This window comes from Schistocerca piceifrons, chromosome 2, assembly GCF_021461385.2.
Source record: "Schistocerca piceifrons isolate TAMUIC-IGC-003096 chromosome 2, iqSchPice1.1, whole genome shotgun sequence".
Lineage (NCBI taxonomy): Eukaryota > Metazoa > Arthropoda > Insecta > Orthoptera > Acrididae > Schistocerca > Schistocerca piceifrons.
The window spans coordinates 360900422-360918534 of NC_060139.1; the positions used below are offsets into that span (position 1 = coordinate 360900422).

At 38.8% G+C, this 18113-nt stretch overlaps 1 protein-coding gene across 1 annotated transcript in view; it reads left to right on the top strand.

The window, feature by feature from the left end:
• LOC124776986 (xanthine dehydrogenase-like) overlaps positions 1–18113 on the top strand; it is a 437142-nt gene that overhangs the window by 115689 nt on the left and 303340 nt on the right. The window contains exon 4 of the mRNA XM_047252231.1: positions 7241–7401. Coding sequence (XP_047108187.1) covers positions 7241–7401 — 161 coding nt within the window. The remainder of the gene's footprint in view (positions 1–7240; positions 7402–18113) is intronic.

Consider the following 18113-nt stretch of genomic DNA (forward strand, 5'->3'; position numbering starts at 1 on the left):
ATTCTTGTTCATATGTCCATAACATTCTGTCCCAAAGTTTCTCAGGTGATTCAGGTTCCCTATTGCTCATCCACACCACAGTTCATAAGGAGATTTGTTTTCAATAAAGGACTTGACCAGTGTGATACAAAATGTATGTAGCAGTATTGCATGCTTCTGGCCACAGTTCTTTTGGCAATTTATTAGTGTTCAACACAGAATATGCACACACCACTGTAGGGTGGTTTTCTCTTTCTGCAACAGCATTTTTTTGTGTGTGTAATGTGGATTAATGCAATGCTCTAGGCCTCTGTTGACAATTCCCAGATTTTCCTGTTATTGAACTCTTTTCCTCTGGCTGCCCTGAACTGTTTGATAGTGTGATCACTTGTCCTACCTTCATTCCAGAACTCTACTCGGGCAGTGCCGACTTCACTCTTCTGCTTCAGGAAGAAAAGTTTATGAAACTGGCTAAATTTTCTTTGAAACATACTAGTAGTGTGCTTTTTCAGGGGACTCTATAGACATGTGTCCATTTGTGTTGTCATGGATTTGTTCATCAGTAACCACTAGTCAGTTCCTTTGATTCCAGAATGGCAATTGATATATTTTTCCCAATTTACATACACTGCAGAATTCTTCTTTGCATCCATCCACACTGATGTTCATCTGCTTCAAAACACTTGTCACTTGTTGTTTGTGTTGAATCTCTCATGATAAACTTGCAGCATATCTGACAATGGCACAAATTCACTTGAACTGGTTGTGCAGGTTTAATAACACATGTGTCAAGAACATAAAGACTTCATCATTATTTCCCCAGTCACTTTGTCTTCAGTTTTTGCACTCCCATTATCAAGTCTCATGCAAAAACATTTTCATACAGCTGCTTTTATGGATAACAAGTAAGCATTTGCTTCAGGAACATAAAGGTATGTCTTTCAATTCAGCATTTTTGGCATTATTCTACTGCATTTGAATTTTGACCATTCCATGTCCATGAGCCTACTTCCTTACACCTGTATTCCCAATTGAAATCTTTTGAGGAATGGCAGATTTTGTGTATGATACAAAATATTGTTTGTTCACAGTGAAGTGATTTGTGGAATCGCTGATGCAGTACCAACTTTCGACTTCAACACAGTTTTGAACTGAACCACTGAAAATAGGTGACAGAATGCAACATTCTTGTGAGACTGAACGATGCAGATCCAATTATCTGTTTTTGTCATGGGACACTCTGCTGCCCAATGGCCCACCTGCCCACATTTATTGTAAAGAAATCTATGTTTTGCAGATCCAAGATTCTTTTGTCAATTTTCCACTGTTCTCACTTTTATTTAACTGAATTTTCTTTTTAGGACCTCTGCATGCAACAAACACAGCTGATTCAACCATACTTTAACCACGCAATCCAGTCAGGCACAATTTTTTAACCAGAAAGTTCAAACTTAGATTTTTAAATGAAATAGTGTCCTGCAGGTCTTTAAATTATCATGTTTCACAGCATGGATAAAATTCAACCATTTAAAATTCCTTCAGGCAAAACATATTTGTAGTGCTTCTTCCATACATTTCACTTGTTCCATACACATAATACACTATGCCCAACAGGGCGCCATCATACTAAATATTGTCTGAATACAAAATTTCACAACAGGGGCGATTCATAAGCACATAGTTTTGAAGGCTGAAACTTGACATTTTACCAGCATTGTAGCAATTAACTGTCACAATTCAATTCTTTTCCTTCTTTTTTTATGCACAAATCAATTTGTCATGTACATTATATCAGAAGTAGAGAAATTAAAAAACATTTCACTGCAGACAAGTATACACATCTGTTGCCACAAAACTGACAGTGCCAAAGAGGTTAAAAGGTGGTGGCCAATTTACTCGTCCTGGCCAATACACACGTCATTATTGTACTAATTACCAATCATGGAGATTATTGATCTGAAGATGATGGTGCACATTCTGGATATGCATTGTGGATATTGTTATAAATCATCTGATTGTCACAGATTTTATTTTTAAAATGATGCAAAGGCTCTTCTGGTGATACAGAATTTGTTAGTTGATGAAAAATATTATTTAAAGGCAAGAAAACATTTTATTAGCTTTGTAATTACACCCTGGATACGAAAAAAACCACATTTACTGTAAGAAAAAACACAGAAGTTACACACAAGCCAAGAATAAAGATATTGACAGCAGAGTCATGGAGCAGCACATAAATATAGACGTCAAGGAATTTTTTTCTTTTCTTTTAACACTTCCTCCAAAAGAAAAAATCATGAAATTATTGCTTTGTCTCTTGCATGCCAATTTCTGAACATAGAAAATTAAATCGAACTTGTTCAAGAGGTTTCGTCAAAATATCTGCCAACTGGTTGTGTCCATCAATGTGTTCCAAGAAAATCTCACCGTTCAGATATCTTTCACAAACATAGAAATGTCGGACCTCTATATGTTTAGAACGTCGATGATATTCTGGATTTTTTGCCAACTTCAATGCACTAGCATTGTCAATGTAAAGAACTGGAGGCTGCCCCGACATTTCCACTAATTCTGATAGCAGACGACGTAACCAAACTAACTCTTTTGCTCCTTCACTAGTTGCAATTATTTCCGCCTCGGTTGTGGATGTGGCCACTACTTTCTGCAACTGAGTTGTCCATGACACTGCACCACCTGAGTACTTTGCAAGAATTCCAGTTGTTGAGCGCCTTGTCCGGTTATCACCTGCGAAATCTGCATCAGCGTAAATCTTTAACTCTTCTTTTTTATTATATACAATTCCAAAATTTAAGGTCCCTTTCAAATACCGGAAAATGCGCTTTACTCTATTCCAGTCTTCAGTGGTTGGTTTCTCCATAGCTCGAGCAGCTTTATTGACTGCAAAAGTGATGTCTGGACGAGTTACTGTTGAAAGGTACATGAGACAACCAATTGCTTCATGGTAGGGTACAGATGACGAAACTTCTTCGTTTTGATTATTGTCCTCACGTCCAATAGGAGTTGAGATTGTATTGCATTCTGCCATTCGAAATCTTTACAGAATTTCTTCTGTGTATTTCTCTTGACTTATCATTATTGCTCCATCTTCATATTGCTTTATTTTTATGCCAAGAAAATTGTCAAGACTGCCAGTTGTTATTTCGAATTCATGTTGTAAAACATCCATAAAAACAGCAATTTCTTTCTTGTTACTGCCGACAATCAGGCCATCATCAATGTAGATTACCACATAAAGGCTATTTCCATTTTGTCTACGATAAAATAGGCATGGGTCTGCATCTCACTGTTTGAAAAACCAGCTTTCTTCATGAACTCAACAAAACGTTTGTTCCAGCAACGTGGCGCTTGCTTCAACCCATAAAGACCTTTTTTTAAGAAACATACTCGGCCTGTACCATCTTCGAAACCTTCTGGTTGTTCCATATATACTTCATCTTCAAGTATTCCATTCAAAAAAGCTGTCTTTACATCGAATTGTTCTAGCAGCATTTTCTTTGAAGCAGCTACAGCCAACAGAGTTCGTATGGTGTCATAACGTGCCACAGGGCTAAAGGCGTCATCATAATCAATTCCTGCTTTCTGAATACAGCCTTTTGCAACCAATCTGGCTTTAAAGCGAGTACCTCCATTGACTGCGACCTTTCGCCGTAGAACCCAGCGGTTTTGCAATACTTTGGCATTCTTCGGACGGCCAACCAGCACCCAGGTATTGTTTTCCTTAAGTGATTGAAGTTCTTCACTAATAGCTTGCATCCATTCTTCCTTCTCGTTTGACTGCAATATTTCTGAAAAACAGTTTGGATCTTTGTATCCAAGTGCATCAACTTTTGTTGCCATACAAAATTCACCACTTTCCATCCAGGTTGGTTTTCTTCATTGTCTTTTATTCTTCTGTTTCTCTTCATTAGAAGATTCAGCAGCTTCTGCTTTTAGAAATTCTGTTAATTCTTTATTTTCTTCAGATTCACTCGACTCTTGACTTTCTCTAGAATCGAGAGTGCCAATTTTTTCTTGAGTTTGGCTTCCTCCAGAAGTGTACAGCCTAGGAGATTTACATTGGTCATCTTTAGATGAATTCGGATCATTAAATTCTTCCCGAGGGACTTCAAATTCAACATGATCACTATGTAAATCACAAACAATTTCTGGCTTAAATTTTACATCGTGACTCAACACCACTTTTCTTTTAGATGGAATCCAAACTCTGAACCCATCTTTGTCATTAACATATCCAACAAGTCGTCCAAAAACTGCCTTATCATCAAACTTGGAACGGAATTGTTTGTTAATGTGAACATAGCAGCCTGTACCAAAAATTCTGAGATGATCAAGTCGTCCTACTGGTCGATTAAACCATAGTTCATAAGGGGTTTTATTTTCAACTGAAGATTTTCCAGTACGATTTATTAGGTAGACTGCTGTGTTACATGCCTCTGCCCACAACCCTTTAGGTAATTTACTCGGATTTAGCATTGACCGGGCAGCTTCAACAATGGTCCTATTTTCCCGTTCAGCCACACCATTTTGTTCAGGAGTGTAAGGAGGAGGAATCAGTAGCTCTATTCCCCTGTCTGCAAGCAGTTCACTGACATTCTTATTGTTAAATTCTTTGCCACCATCACATCTAAATTGTTTGACAACATGTCCATTAGTTCATGCTTCATTTAAAAACTGCTTAAGCACAGTGCACACTTCACTTTTGTGTCTTAAAAAGAAAATTCGACGAAACTTACTAAAATCGTCTTTGAAACATACATAATAATGCTTGCCTCCAAAAGATTTCGTGCTCATTGGTCCATTTACATCCGCGTGGATTAATTCACCAGTACTGGTAGCGCATATTGTTCGTGTTTTGAATGGCAGCCTATGCATCTTTCCAACCGCACAGCCGTCACAAAATTCACTCTTGGCATCTTCCACATTAATGTTCATTCCTTTTAAAATATTCTTCACATGTTGTTTATTCTGATGACCAAACCTTTCATGGTACACTTGCAATATTTCGGATGAAATCATCAAGCTCATACGATTCATTTTTGCATTTCTAACAACACGCATGTTCAACACATAAAGTCCATTTTTCACATAACCTGTCATAACAATATTGCCACTGACTTTTTTTCGAACACAGACATTATTATAATTAAAATTAGTACTGTAGCCTCTGCAGGCAATGGCTCTCACAGAAAACAGATTAGCACTTGCATCAGGGACGTATAAAACATTGTCCATTCTAGCATTGTACCATTTATTGTTTCGTCGGATTTGGATGTAAACTGTTCCTTGACCGTACGCACACATTTTCACATTTTGTTTTCCCAATGAAATTACTTGAGGAACATCAAATTCACTATACGAAACAAAATACTGTTTGTTGGGAGTGATATGATTTGTAGCGCCACTGTCGCAATACCATTTATTTGGGTCACTGTGATTACTGGTACACACACCCATAGCGTATGAAGTAAATGCAACGTGTTCACTGTCTCGCTTCTTCTCTTTTCTTTTATTGCTGTCACGAGTGTTCTGTGGACACTCTGCTGCCCAGTGACCTAATTGTTTGCATTTATTACACGGAAACTTCTGTTTTAATTGTGACTTCGTCATCTTTACTTGCTGATTACTTGTTTGCCGTTTTCTTGTTTTAGAAACGACAAAAGCTGCACTTCCATTAACGTCTTGTTCACGCAGTTCAATAGTACAGAGTTTTTCAATCAATAAATTCAAGCTTTGCTTTTCTGTCGGTATCGTATCCCAGAGATCCTTAAAATTGTTGTAGTCTTTTCCCAGTGTAGACAAAATTCGACCATTTAAGATTCTTTCAGACAGAGTATTTTCTTCATGTTTTGATAATTCATCGTTCAGGTCCACAAATAACTTTTGCAGTTTGGCCACATGTGCACTAATATCTTCCGATTCATCACGTTTAACACGGAAAAATGTTTCAATCAACATATTCAAACGCTGAGTACTGCTACGTTCAAATCGGGCGCGTAATTTGTCCCAGATTTCTTTAGCATTCTTGCACGTTAAGACGAGTTCTGCAACAGGTTTACTTAGCGCACTTGCTATAAGACTTGCTACCTTTGCGTCGTCCTTGAGCCATTCCACATACGCTTCTTTTTGTTCACTTGTCGCATCTTGCGGCAACTCTACACGTTCACGTGTACCGTTAATAATATCTTCTAGTCCATATGAACGTAGCACCATAGAAATATGCCATTTCCATTTCGCCCAGTCGTCAGGTCCTTCAAGCTTATCAATGCTGACCTTATAATCGCCGCTAGCAGTCATGTTTCTTTACAGACATACGCTCATTTCAAATATTGTTTTAATGAAACTGTGTTGTTTGCCTTTACTCGTGTACTGGGCCCATAACCTGATGAAAAATATTATTTAAAGGCAAGAAAACATTTTATTGGCTTTGTAATTACACCCTGGATACGAAAAAAAACCACATTTACTGTAATAAAAAACACAGAAGTTACACACAAGCCAAGAATAAAGATATTGACAGCAGAGTCATGGAGCAGCACATAAATATAGACGTCAAGGAATTTTTTCTTTTCTTTTAACATTAGTTAACTACATATTTCATACATCACATGCATGACATGTGGTAACAACTTGGAATGAGTTCATTTGAAGGTTTTTTGCAACCTAATTCCCACATTTTGTGTTACAAGTATTTTTTGTGTAAATTAATGAAGTTTAATTTTAGTCTTGTTTTATAAAAATCAACCTTTTGAATTATGTTAGATTATTTACAACAAAGATATGTTCTGTGTAAACAATTTACAAATGTTCTTATAATTGGTCACATCATTATGTTTGCAATTCAACAGCTAGATATGTAATAAAGTTCTTAGTTGTAAAGAATTTTGGAAGCTCTTGTGTATCCATAGAGAAAGGGAAAATTCTGTAGTGGTAATCAATATTCAGTAGCAGTATTTACTTTCATTCAGAAGCACCTAAATTTTCTTCATTTTACTAAAGGTGCGGCAAAAGAGAAGTGACTGCATGTAACCATCCACCCATTCATAACATCAGTGTTACTTTCCTAAATTGGTGCTAAAGGATACCAACCACTTAATCTAACATAGAACCACAATTTTGCTGACAAGATTAAGATGATAGCTGTTGGTGCAGACTATGTTTTTTACTGTTGAATATGATATGTTGGAATACAAGTAAATAATGATGCATATTCATGTATCTGATGACTTAATGTATTTTTCAGTGTCTGGTACCAGTGTTTTCATGCCATGGATGGGAAATTACAACAATAGAAGGAATTGGAAATCGAAAAACAGGCTATCATCCTGTACAACAGCGACTTGCAGCTTTTAATGGGACACAGTGTGGTTACTGCTCCCCCGGTATGGTCATGAATATGTACAGGTACGTGGAGAATGTGTAGGAGCTAAGGCAGTAAGTTCTGTTGAAATGGGCTTTGATCATTTACCAGAAATATTCTACACTAATGAAAAAAATAAAGTGCGTAATAGCACCAACTCATAATATTGCCCATGTTACACCTGATTCTGTACAGTATCTTGTTATCCAAGAAATGATCTTCAAGGAAGCACCTTCCCCTTGTACCCCATTTGTTGTTCAATAGCAGTGTTGACACAGTCAGCCATGGTAAACTTGTAAGAGTGGTTGGTACCATCACCAAGCATTATCACTTAATGCAATTAATGTAATGTTTACTAAAAAACAGATGTTTACTAAAAAACATGTTTACTACGTAACAGATGATTCTTTGTAACCATGAACAGCACGAAAATTCAGTGGAGAGTCCAGAAGAACGGTCTTCTTCAGATAAGTGTGTTAGTTCTCCTGCTTGACAGTATCTTCACCAATTACCATCCTGTCAGAACAAACACAAAAGGTTTCATTTTTGATGACGACACAGCATCTGCAGCTCTAGGAAGAATGTTTGAGGAGGTGGAAGTGAAACTGACTACAGACCTAGAAGACCTGACAGACTACTATTAGAATAATCATCTAAAACCAAATCCAATCAAAATGCAGATATGTATGTTTCACCTATGAGAAAGCTGGGTGTAGCCTGGATAGGAACACAACTGCAACATTGTAAAACCTCTAAGTATCTTCAGAATAATCTAGACTGCACACTCACTTTCAAATACCACTTGTGCAATTGTTTGCCTATGAACAATTCCATTTGACAAGATATGCCATCTTGTAGGCATAGCACCCCCAGATGTCAGTGAAAGATCATCTTCAGAGGTTCAGAAAAAAAGGTAGATTACCCCAGAATCCCATGGTCAGAAGTGAACCACAACTTCCTGGACTGAAGACAAGAATGAGTTTTCTCCTAACAACTGAAGCAATTGCTTCGTCTTCGTCCACTTGTTGAATCTAACTGTTGTGAAATGAAGCCATCCAGGGGACATATCCGTAACCTAAACAAAGAGCGTGATGCTGATTTCCAGCTATATTACCAGAAATGAAAGACATTGAATAAGGTGCAAACTGGAATTATGCGACACAGTGAAAACTTGACGGTCTTGTATATGTTACTGGAGATGCAGTCTGTGAATGTGGAGAACACCAAGACAAAGAACAGCTCTTGGTCTGGAATGAGATTTTCACTTTGCAGTGGAGTGTGTGCTGATATGAAACTTCCTGGCAGATTAAAACTGTGTGCCGGACCGAAACTCGAACTCGGGACCTTTGCCTTTCCTGGGCAAGTGCACTACCAACTGAGCTACCCAAGCATGACTCACACCCCATCCTCACAGCTTTACTTCTGCCAGTACCTCGTCTGCTACCTTCCAAACTTTACAGAAGCTCTCCTGAAAATCTAGCAGAACTAGCACTCCTGAAAGAAAGGATATTGCGGAGACATGGCTTAGCCACAGCCTGGGGGATGTTTCCAGAATGAGATTTTCACTCTACAGCAGAGTGTGCGCTGATATGAAAGTTCCTGGCAGATTAAAACTGTGTGCCGGACCGAGACTCGAACTCGGGACCTTTGCCTTTCGCAGGCAAGTGCTCTACCAACTGAGCTACCCAAGCACGACTCACGCCCCGTCCTCACAGCTTTACTTCTGCCAATACCTTGTCTCCTACCTTCCAAACTTTAAAGAAGCTCTGCTGCGAACCTAGCAGAACTAGCACATGTCTTAGCCACAGCCTGGGGGATGTTTCCAAAATGAGACTTTCACTCTGCAGCAGAGTGTGCACTGATATGAAACTTCCTAGCAGATTAAAACTGTGTGCCGGACTGAGACTCAAACTCGGGACCTTTGCCTTTCGCGGGCAAGTGCTCTACCAACTCAGCTACCCAAGCACGACTCATGCCCTATCCTCACAGATTTACTTTGCCAGTACCTCGTCTCCTACCTTCCAAACTTTACAGAAGCTCTCCTGCGAACCTAGCAGAACTAGCACATGGCTTAGCCACACCCTGGGGGATGTTTCCAGAATAAGATTTTCACTCTGCAGCAGAGTGTGCACTGATATGAAACTTCCTAGCAGATTAAAACTGTGTGCCAGACCGAGACTCGAACTCGGGACCTTTGCCTTTCGCGGGCAAGTGCTCTACCAACTCAGCTACCCAAGCACGACTCATGCCCCGTCCTCACAGCTTTACTTCTGCCAGTACCTCGTCTCCTACCTTCCAAACTTTACAGAAGCTCTCCTGTGAACCTAGCAGAACTAGCACTCCTGAAAGAAAGGATATTGCGGAGACATGGTTTAGCCACAGCCTGGGGGATGTTTCCAGAATGAGATTTTCACTCTGCAGCGGAGTGTGCGCTGATATGAAACTTCCTGGCAGATTAAAACTATGTGCCGGACTGAGACTCGAACTCGAGACCTTTGCCTTTCACGGGCAAGTGCTCTACCAATTGAGCTACCCAAGAACGACTCACGCCCCGTCCTCACAGCTTTACTTCTGCCAATACCTTGTCTCCTACCTTCCAAACTTTACAGAAGCTCTCCTGCGAACCTGGAGCTTTGAGTGAGCAAGGAGTGGGAACCGTATACATTGGAGTGCTCAGGAAAATCTACGAGAATTCTTCAGCTTATGTTAACATCGGCGAATCAACTCAGGAGTTCCGCATCATGTGGGGTGTCAAGCAACGCGATCCCATCTCCCCAAAACTGTTCTCTGCTGTATTGGAAATGGCTATGTCAAAGCTGAACTGGGAAGGTAAGGGAATTAGAATTAATGGAAGAAGGCTTACCAACTTAAGATTTGGTGATGATATTGCCTTCCTGGCCAAAGACTTCGCAGAGCTCCAAAACGTAGTTACAGATCTTGCATCGGAATGTCAGCTGGTTGGCTTATACATGAACCTTTCCAAAACAAAAGTAATGTCCAAATGCTGGAGATGTGAAAGTCAAGGACAGTCTATTAGAAGAGGTCAGTGAATATGTCTACCTTGGCCAGATTATAAATATGAAGGGAGACATAAGGCCAGAAATCTATCAATGCATCAAGCTTGGCTGGCAAGCATTTGGGAAGAATTCAACAGTATTCAGATCAAAAATGCCAGTAAATCTGAAGAAAGCAGTATTTGATCAATGCATTCTTCCTGTGATGACGTATGGATGCAAGACATGGACATTGAACTCATTTACAAAAGGGAAACTTAGGACAGCACAGAGAGCCATGGAGAGATCATTGCTGGGCTATACAAGAAAGGATAGGAAAAGGGCAGATGACGTCCGGTCTGTGACGAAGGTTAATGACATCTTAGAGACAGTGGGTTCCTTGAAATGGCAGTGGGCTGGCCACGTCGCAAGAAGAAAAGACAACAGATGGACGAAGCTAGTACTGGAGTGGAGTCCAAGAGAGCACCGAAGGCCTAGAGGAAGACCACCAGGCAGATGGGATAAAGACATCAAGAAGATCACTGGTAACACCTGGCAGAGAACTGCCCGAGATGGTCCCACTTGGAGAAGACTGCTGAAAGCCTACCTGAATCCATGACTCGAAGAGGCCACATCATTTAATGATTGAATTGGCTGATGATGATGATGAGTAATCAGTCATAGATGTAATGGGCTGCTCGTGAGTTCACTGGGAAAAATTTGACATGGAGACTGAAGGTCTAAGCATCAATATTTGAAGAGCAGCCATGAGCTGCGTCATCTGCTGTGACGGACACAAAGTAACACATGTAAGTTCACGCTATCATTAGGCATCATGGTAAATAATGACTCAGACAAATATATATGATAAATAAGAAATACTGTTAAATTAAATTCTGCTGACTGCCTTTCTGAAACATAAATTTGCCCACATTTACAGTAAATTATTACGCTCAAGCACTACACTTTTTTTTCGTGCTATCTACTGCTCACTGTAGAGAAAACTGTGTATCAAACAAAAATCGTACCAGCTGCACCATTTTGTTGAGAATGCAGGGGGATGACATACGTTACCATAAATCAGAAAGATTCCCAACAATTAGCAATAAAATGATATTTATTAAATCCCAACAATTAGCAATAAAATGATATTTATTAAATATGAAGAGCTACTCAACGTAAAGGATTCTTCTTGTGGAATGTCTAGCACAATTATCACAAGTCCTCTAAAATTTTTAAGTCCTGTCACTGTGCCTCTAAGTGATGCCTACATAGAATCCAGAGCTGGTCCAGAGAGCCCAAGTCTTGGAGATGATGGACAAAAACTACAGCTTGTACATTTGACGGTAACAGGAGACTGTACACACTTCAGCACCCTGAAGAGAACTGTCCGCCATACCTCAGTGTATCGACTAATTGTTATCCGCACACGTGATGCCCATGGGTTGGTACCTGTGACCCCTGGCAACCCTCTGCGTAGTTTGTACTGTGAACCTATACAGCTGCTGCACTATGAGTGTTTTGAGTGCAGTTTATCGATAGTGGTGCGGTACTCTCTCGAGTTGTGAGTACCATCACCACAGAAGCCTGAGTAATCATTAGATATTTTCACTTATATAAAAGCCAGTTAGAATGATGTATTAATTAAAATTATGCTTTGAAAAGGCTAATAGGAAAATAAATAACAAATGCATTGTGTGTCTTCGTGAGACCAGTTACTTTTTTTTCTGAGATGGATGAAAGTGTAGATAACTGACAAAATCTATAAAGAATATAATGCATTTATTAGAACTACAAGTTAAGATATAGTCACAAACCACAGGGTGGTTCATAGATGTAGAACCACACTTCTAAAACAAAAGTTGGATAAACATAAATTTAAAGTCAAAGTGTGCACTGGGGGGGAGGGGGGGGGGGGGGAGGTGTCTATGTTCCTGACTTTGAGGCCATTTGGAACCATCCAATTTGGATGCAGTTTGTGATTTTCAAATGTACATGGGGTATATGATGTATCAAACAAACAGAGAATTAAATGGGAAACATAATGATAGCTTTCATTTGAACAGAGCTTTATTCTTTGCTGAGTTATGATTGATCCTTACTGTTGGCCTGTTGGCATGAAAGTTGATGATATTAAAAGAAGCTGAACACATTGAGATCGTTCTGATATCAGAAGAGAGGAACACCTTATAGACTGACCACCCATTGCTCCTATTGTAGTAGTGAAACTTATAATGAAATTCAGTAAAACTAGCTCTGTTACAGACAGTCAGAAGCAGGATGATCAAAAACAGATGAAACAACATCAACCTCTGTTCCGGCATCATTCAGTAAGAGTCCACAGTGCACTGGGAACAGGGGTCAGCTGTTAATCGGTAATCAAAATTTTGGCCACACATAAATATCATCCCTTACAAAATCCAAATGTTACAAATATCACCAAGGACAATTCAGATCATCAGCTTCTGTTTGCAGAATGGGTAACATGCAAGCTGTACAAAAGCTATTGTTTCCCCTATGACATGCTGTTTATAAAATGAAGTTTGCTTGTGTGAATTAATGTGTGTTTCCTTTTCTGAAGATTGGTTTGGCTGAAAGTTAAATGTTTAACTATATTTTCATTGTGCCTGTCTGCTACTCAAAGTGTCATCTTTGCAGTGAGTAGCAATCTGTCTTTTTTCTTATATTGTTGAAGCTGACTTCTGTGTGAATGAAGAGGTATAAAAACAGAATCAAAAATACTGTTCAGATATCAACTCTCACAGGATCCCTCGAAGGTTTTTGGTGCCTCGGGTGTGATGGTTTGGTGTGGGATATGGGATTCTCATATTTTTGGTCCCTTCTTCATTCAGGATACACTTAGAGCAGCCCATGTGAAGATGTGCTGCCATCACTGCTGTCTGAAGGTGGAAATTTCCAACTTTCTTTCAGCATGATGGTATCCAACCTTATTATGAGACAGTTGTCAGGACATCCCTGGATATCCAGTTTTACTTGATATACGTAAGTCTTAGTAATCCAGCAGAGCAGCCACCATATTTCTTGGATTTAAGCCCATCAGTTTTCTATCTGTGGGGACATGTGAAGGCACTTGTGTATGTGGTGAAGGTCAGAAACCTTGAACACCTCAGGTTATTGATGGTTTTTCTTGCATTCTGGTACATGTGTTGGTTGAAGTGTATGTGAAATGGACGAGGCAAGTAACAGCAACTTAAGAACATCCTGGATGCATGTCAAGCACATCCTGTAGTCTTTATACATTATCATCAGCGTTTGCCTTGTTCTATACAAAATGTGACACAACTTAAAAATGAGTAAATTATGCTCAAATGAAAGACACCATTGTTTTTCTTGTTAAATTCTCTATCTCTTTGAAAATTACAAGTTACATCCAAAATGGCCACCATGGTGGTAATATAGTCTTACAGGCTCCCCCCCCCCCCCCCCCCCCCCCCGCCCATCTAATACTGATTGACTTTAAATTTCTGTTTATCCAATTGTTTTTGTTTTAGAAGATGGTTCCACATCTGTGGACCACCTGGTATAGCAAGGATGTAGCTCAGACAGTAGAATGAAGTGTATATTTCAGGAAGTGCAAAATGGCTAAAGGGGACGGCTAGAGGACAAATGTAAGGACATAGAGGCTTATCTCACTAGGGGTAAAATAGATACTGCCTACAGGAGAATTAAAGAGACCTTTGGAGAGAAGAGAACCACTTGTATGAATATCAAGAGCTCAGATGGAAACCCAGTTCTAAGCAAAGAAGGGAAAGCAGAAAGGTGGAAGGAGTATATAGAGGGTCTATGCAAGGGTGATTTACTTGAGGACAATATTATGGAAATGGAAGAGGGTGTAGATGAAGATGAAATGGGAGATATGATACTTCGTGAAGAGTTTGACAGAGCACTGAAAGACCTGAGTCGAAACAAAGCCCCTGGAGTAGACAACATTCCATTAGAACTACTGACAGCCTTGGGAGAGCCAGTCCTGACAAAATTCTACCATCTGGTGAGCAAGATGTATGATACGGGTGAAATACCCTCAGACTTCAAGAAGAATATAATAATTCCAATCCCAAAGAAAACAGGTGTTGACAGATGTGAAAATTACCGAACTATCAGTTTAATAAGTCACATCTGCAAAATACTAACACAAATTCTTTACAGATGAATGGAAAAACTGGTGGAAGCCGAACTTGGGGAAGATCAGTTTGGATTCCGTAGAAATGTTGGAACACGTGAGGCAATACTGACCTTACGACTTATCTTAGAAGAAAGGAAAGGCAAACTACGTTTCTAGCATTGCTTTTGCCAATGTTGACTGGAATACTCTCTTTCAAATTTTAAAGGTGGCAGGGGTAAAATATAGGGAGCGAAAGGCTATTTACAATTTGTACAGAAACCAGATGGCAGTTATAAGAATCAAGAGGCATGAAAGGGAAGCAGTGGTTGGGAAGGGAGTGAGACAGGGTTGTAGCCTCTCCCCGATGTTATTCAATCTGTATATTGAGCAAGCAGTAAAGGAAACAAAAGAAAAATTTGGAGTAGGTATTAAAATCCGTGGAGAAGAAATAAAAACTTTGAGGTTCGCCGATGACATTGTAATTCTATGAGAGACAGCAAAGGACTTGGAAGAGCAGTTGAATGGAATGGACAGTGTCCTGAAAAGAGGATATAATATGAACACCAACAAAAGCAAAATGAGGATAATGGAATATAGTCGAATTAAGTCGGGTGATGCTGAGGGAATTAGATTAGGAAATGAGACACTTAAAGTAGTAAAGGATTTTTGGTATTTGGGGAGCAAAATAACTGATGATGGTCGAAGTAGAGAAGATATAAAATGTAGACTGGCAATGGCGAGGAAAGTGTTTCTGAAGAAGACAAATTTGTTAACATCGAGTATAGATTTAAGTGTCAGGAATTCATTTCTGAAAGTATTTGTATGGAGTGTAGCCATGTATGGAAGTGAAACATGGACGATAAATAGTTTGGACAAGAAGAGAATAGAAGCTTTCAAAATGTTGTGCTGCAGAAGAATGCTGAAGATTAGATGGGTAGACCACATAACTAATGAGGAGGTATTGAATGGAATTGGGGAGAAAAGAAGTTTGTGGCACAACTTGACAAGAAGAAGGGATCAGTTGGTAGGACATGTTCTGAGGCATCAAGGGATCACAAATATAGCATTGGAGGGCAGCGTGGAGGGTAAAAATCGTAGAGGGAGACCAAGAGATTAATACACTATGCAGATTCAGAAGGATGTAGGATGCAGTAAGTACTGGGAGGTGAAGAAGCTTGCACAGGATAGAGTAGTATGGAGAGCTGCATCAAAGCAGTCTCAGGACTGAAGACCACAACAACAACAACATTTCAGTGTTCAGAGATTGTGAATGGTTGCTGAGTGGGTGATGGCTCTTTCACTCAATCATTCACACACTATGTTTTGTCATGAAGGAGAGACTTACATTACATACTTAAAGGACAGCTGTTGTGTGATGTAAATATATACTTAAGCAGTGTGGTGTATATTAGGACTTGCCGTTTATGGAGGACAAAACTAAAGCCTTATGAAAAACAGACAATGCATTTAAAATAACAAGCAGGGATGTATATAGGCTATATTACTTACATTGTATTATTATTAACCTCATTGTATTATTTTGTTTTGTACTTTTTTACGTATATATTGTTTGTGTCCATTTCTTTGAAATGGCTTGACAACATCCATACAATATTTATTGTCAACGGATGGATAAATGAAATAAATAAAATAAATAAATAAATAAATAAATAAGGGATGTAGAATATGTCATGTTATACACAAATGACAGAGGCATCCACTGCAAGCTACTTCTGTCAAGTACGCTGACAACAAATTATGACTGCACTGGAATACAAGAGGGAAAGATAAGTTGGCTGAGCTTCTTGCAGAAGTCATATGGGGGATAACCATCACAAAAAGCAAGATCCCTATGGTTACTGCTATCAGAGGAGTACCCTTGTTAGGTTATATTCAGGTTTCAGAAACCTGTAATAATCTTTGATGATTTCAGTGTAGATTTTCTAAAGGATTATGCTAGGAAACATGACCTGGAGGCCTTATTTGGATCCTACAATTTAATCTTAGTAATTAAGTTTCCAGCACAGCCTGATTAAGACAGTAGGACTCTTATTGATAATATTTTCTTTAATGAAATGCAGAAATTTCTACTTAATAATTCAGTCATTGTAAGCAGGGACATTCTTCTGAAGGGGGACAACTCACATATGGGGTTCCACAAGGCTCAGTCTTAGGTCCACCATTCTGTCTTGTACATTCAAATGGCTATAGGTCTAATATACAACAAGCAGGATTAATTCTTTTTGCATATGATGATAGTATTGTAATGAGTTCAAACATACACACAATTTCAGAAGAAATTGTAAATAATATTCTTAAAGTATTATTGAGTGGTTTTCTACAAATCGTCTCACCCTCAATTTCAAAAAGGTATGCCTTACTTAATTCTGCACATTTGGAGTACTACATAAATGATAGATGTGACACAAGGTGAGGAAATAATAATGAGGGTGGAAATTTCAAAATTTTTGGGTGCCCATATTGATGAGAATTTAAACAGGAAAAAACACATTTTGGAACTCCTAAAACAACTTAGTTCAGGCACAGTTGCACCATGGAATACAGAGTACACAAAATGGAAATATAGCTTAAATCTATATGCCAAAATTTAATGTGCATGTATGAAGTTTGTCATACTGCAGCTGAGTAAACAGCTGTGTTTGAAGCCAAACGTGAGCGGATGCATTTTGTTTGTTTTGTTAATCGTGCATTTTAGTTGCTGGGCTTACCGACAAGTAAACAGTTGTTTGATGTACAGTAAAAGGTAGAAACATTTAATGAGCAGCAGTAAGAAAAAACACTGTGGATGAAAGTAATGAGCCAGTCTCATAGCTACTGATAGCAGTAGATGAGAAAAATGAGTTTACCAATTTTCTTGCTGTAAACAATAAGAACCACTAAACCATACAAAATACTGTATGCAAATGAAGCAAAGCTATATTGACTACTGTAGTTAGTTTTTCAATAGAGGTTCTCCTTTTCCCTTAATTATGAAAGATTATATGTTTTGCATTTGCACATATTCTTCACTACTGTATATAATTTCTTTCATCTGATTCTGAGGAAAATAACCGGCATATAAAATTGATTTTTTTGTGTCTTATAGTTTCATATCACAGCTTGATGATGAAGTGTGTATTTTTTGATATGGGTTATAGCTATTGTCATACTTAATTACCAGCTTCTCTGCAACATAAAATTTGAAGAGTTTGCAGTGAAAAATGTGTTCACTGGCTGCTATGCATTTGATTCATTTTAGGTGGCATGTTGCTGTGTATTAAATGTAGCTAACATATCATAATTGTCTTTAAAGTTGGAAGGAAAGCCATTTCTCACTTCAGTATGGAGAAATATTTTATCTGAGGGCATTGCCTGAACGTGCCATGTACATGTAGTCTGTAGCTCACAATGGACTGTGCCTACTCGTCCAAATTTATAGCACATGCAGGACTTGGTCAGAAATGAAAGTGACAGAATTAGGAGTCTAGGTGGCCAGGTGTTTAAATGAAAATAGCATTCATTTGGTGGAGCCATTCATGATGGCACAGTTTATAAGCAGCAGGTGGCAAAGCAGAAAGAGTGCAAAATGGTAAGCCAAGGGCTGCGGGTTGAAGTACATCCATGGAAACTATTTTATCTA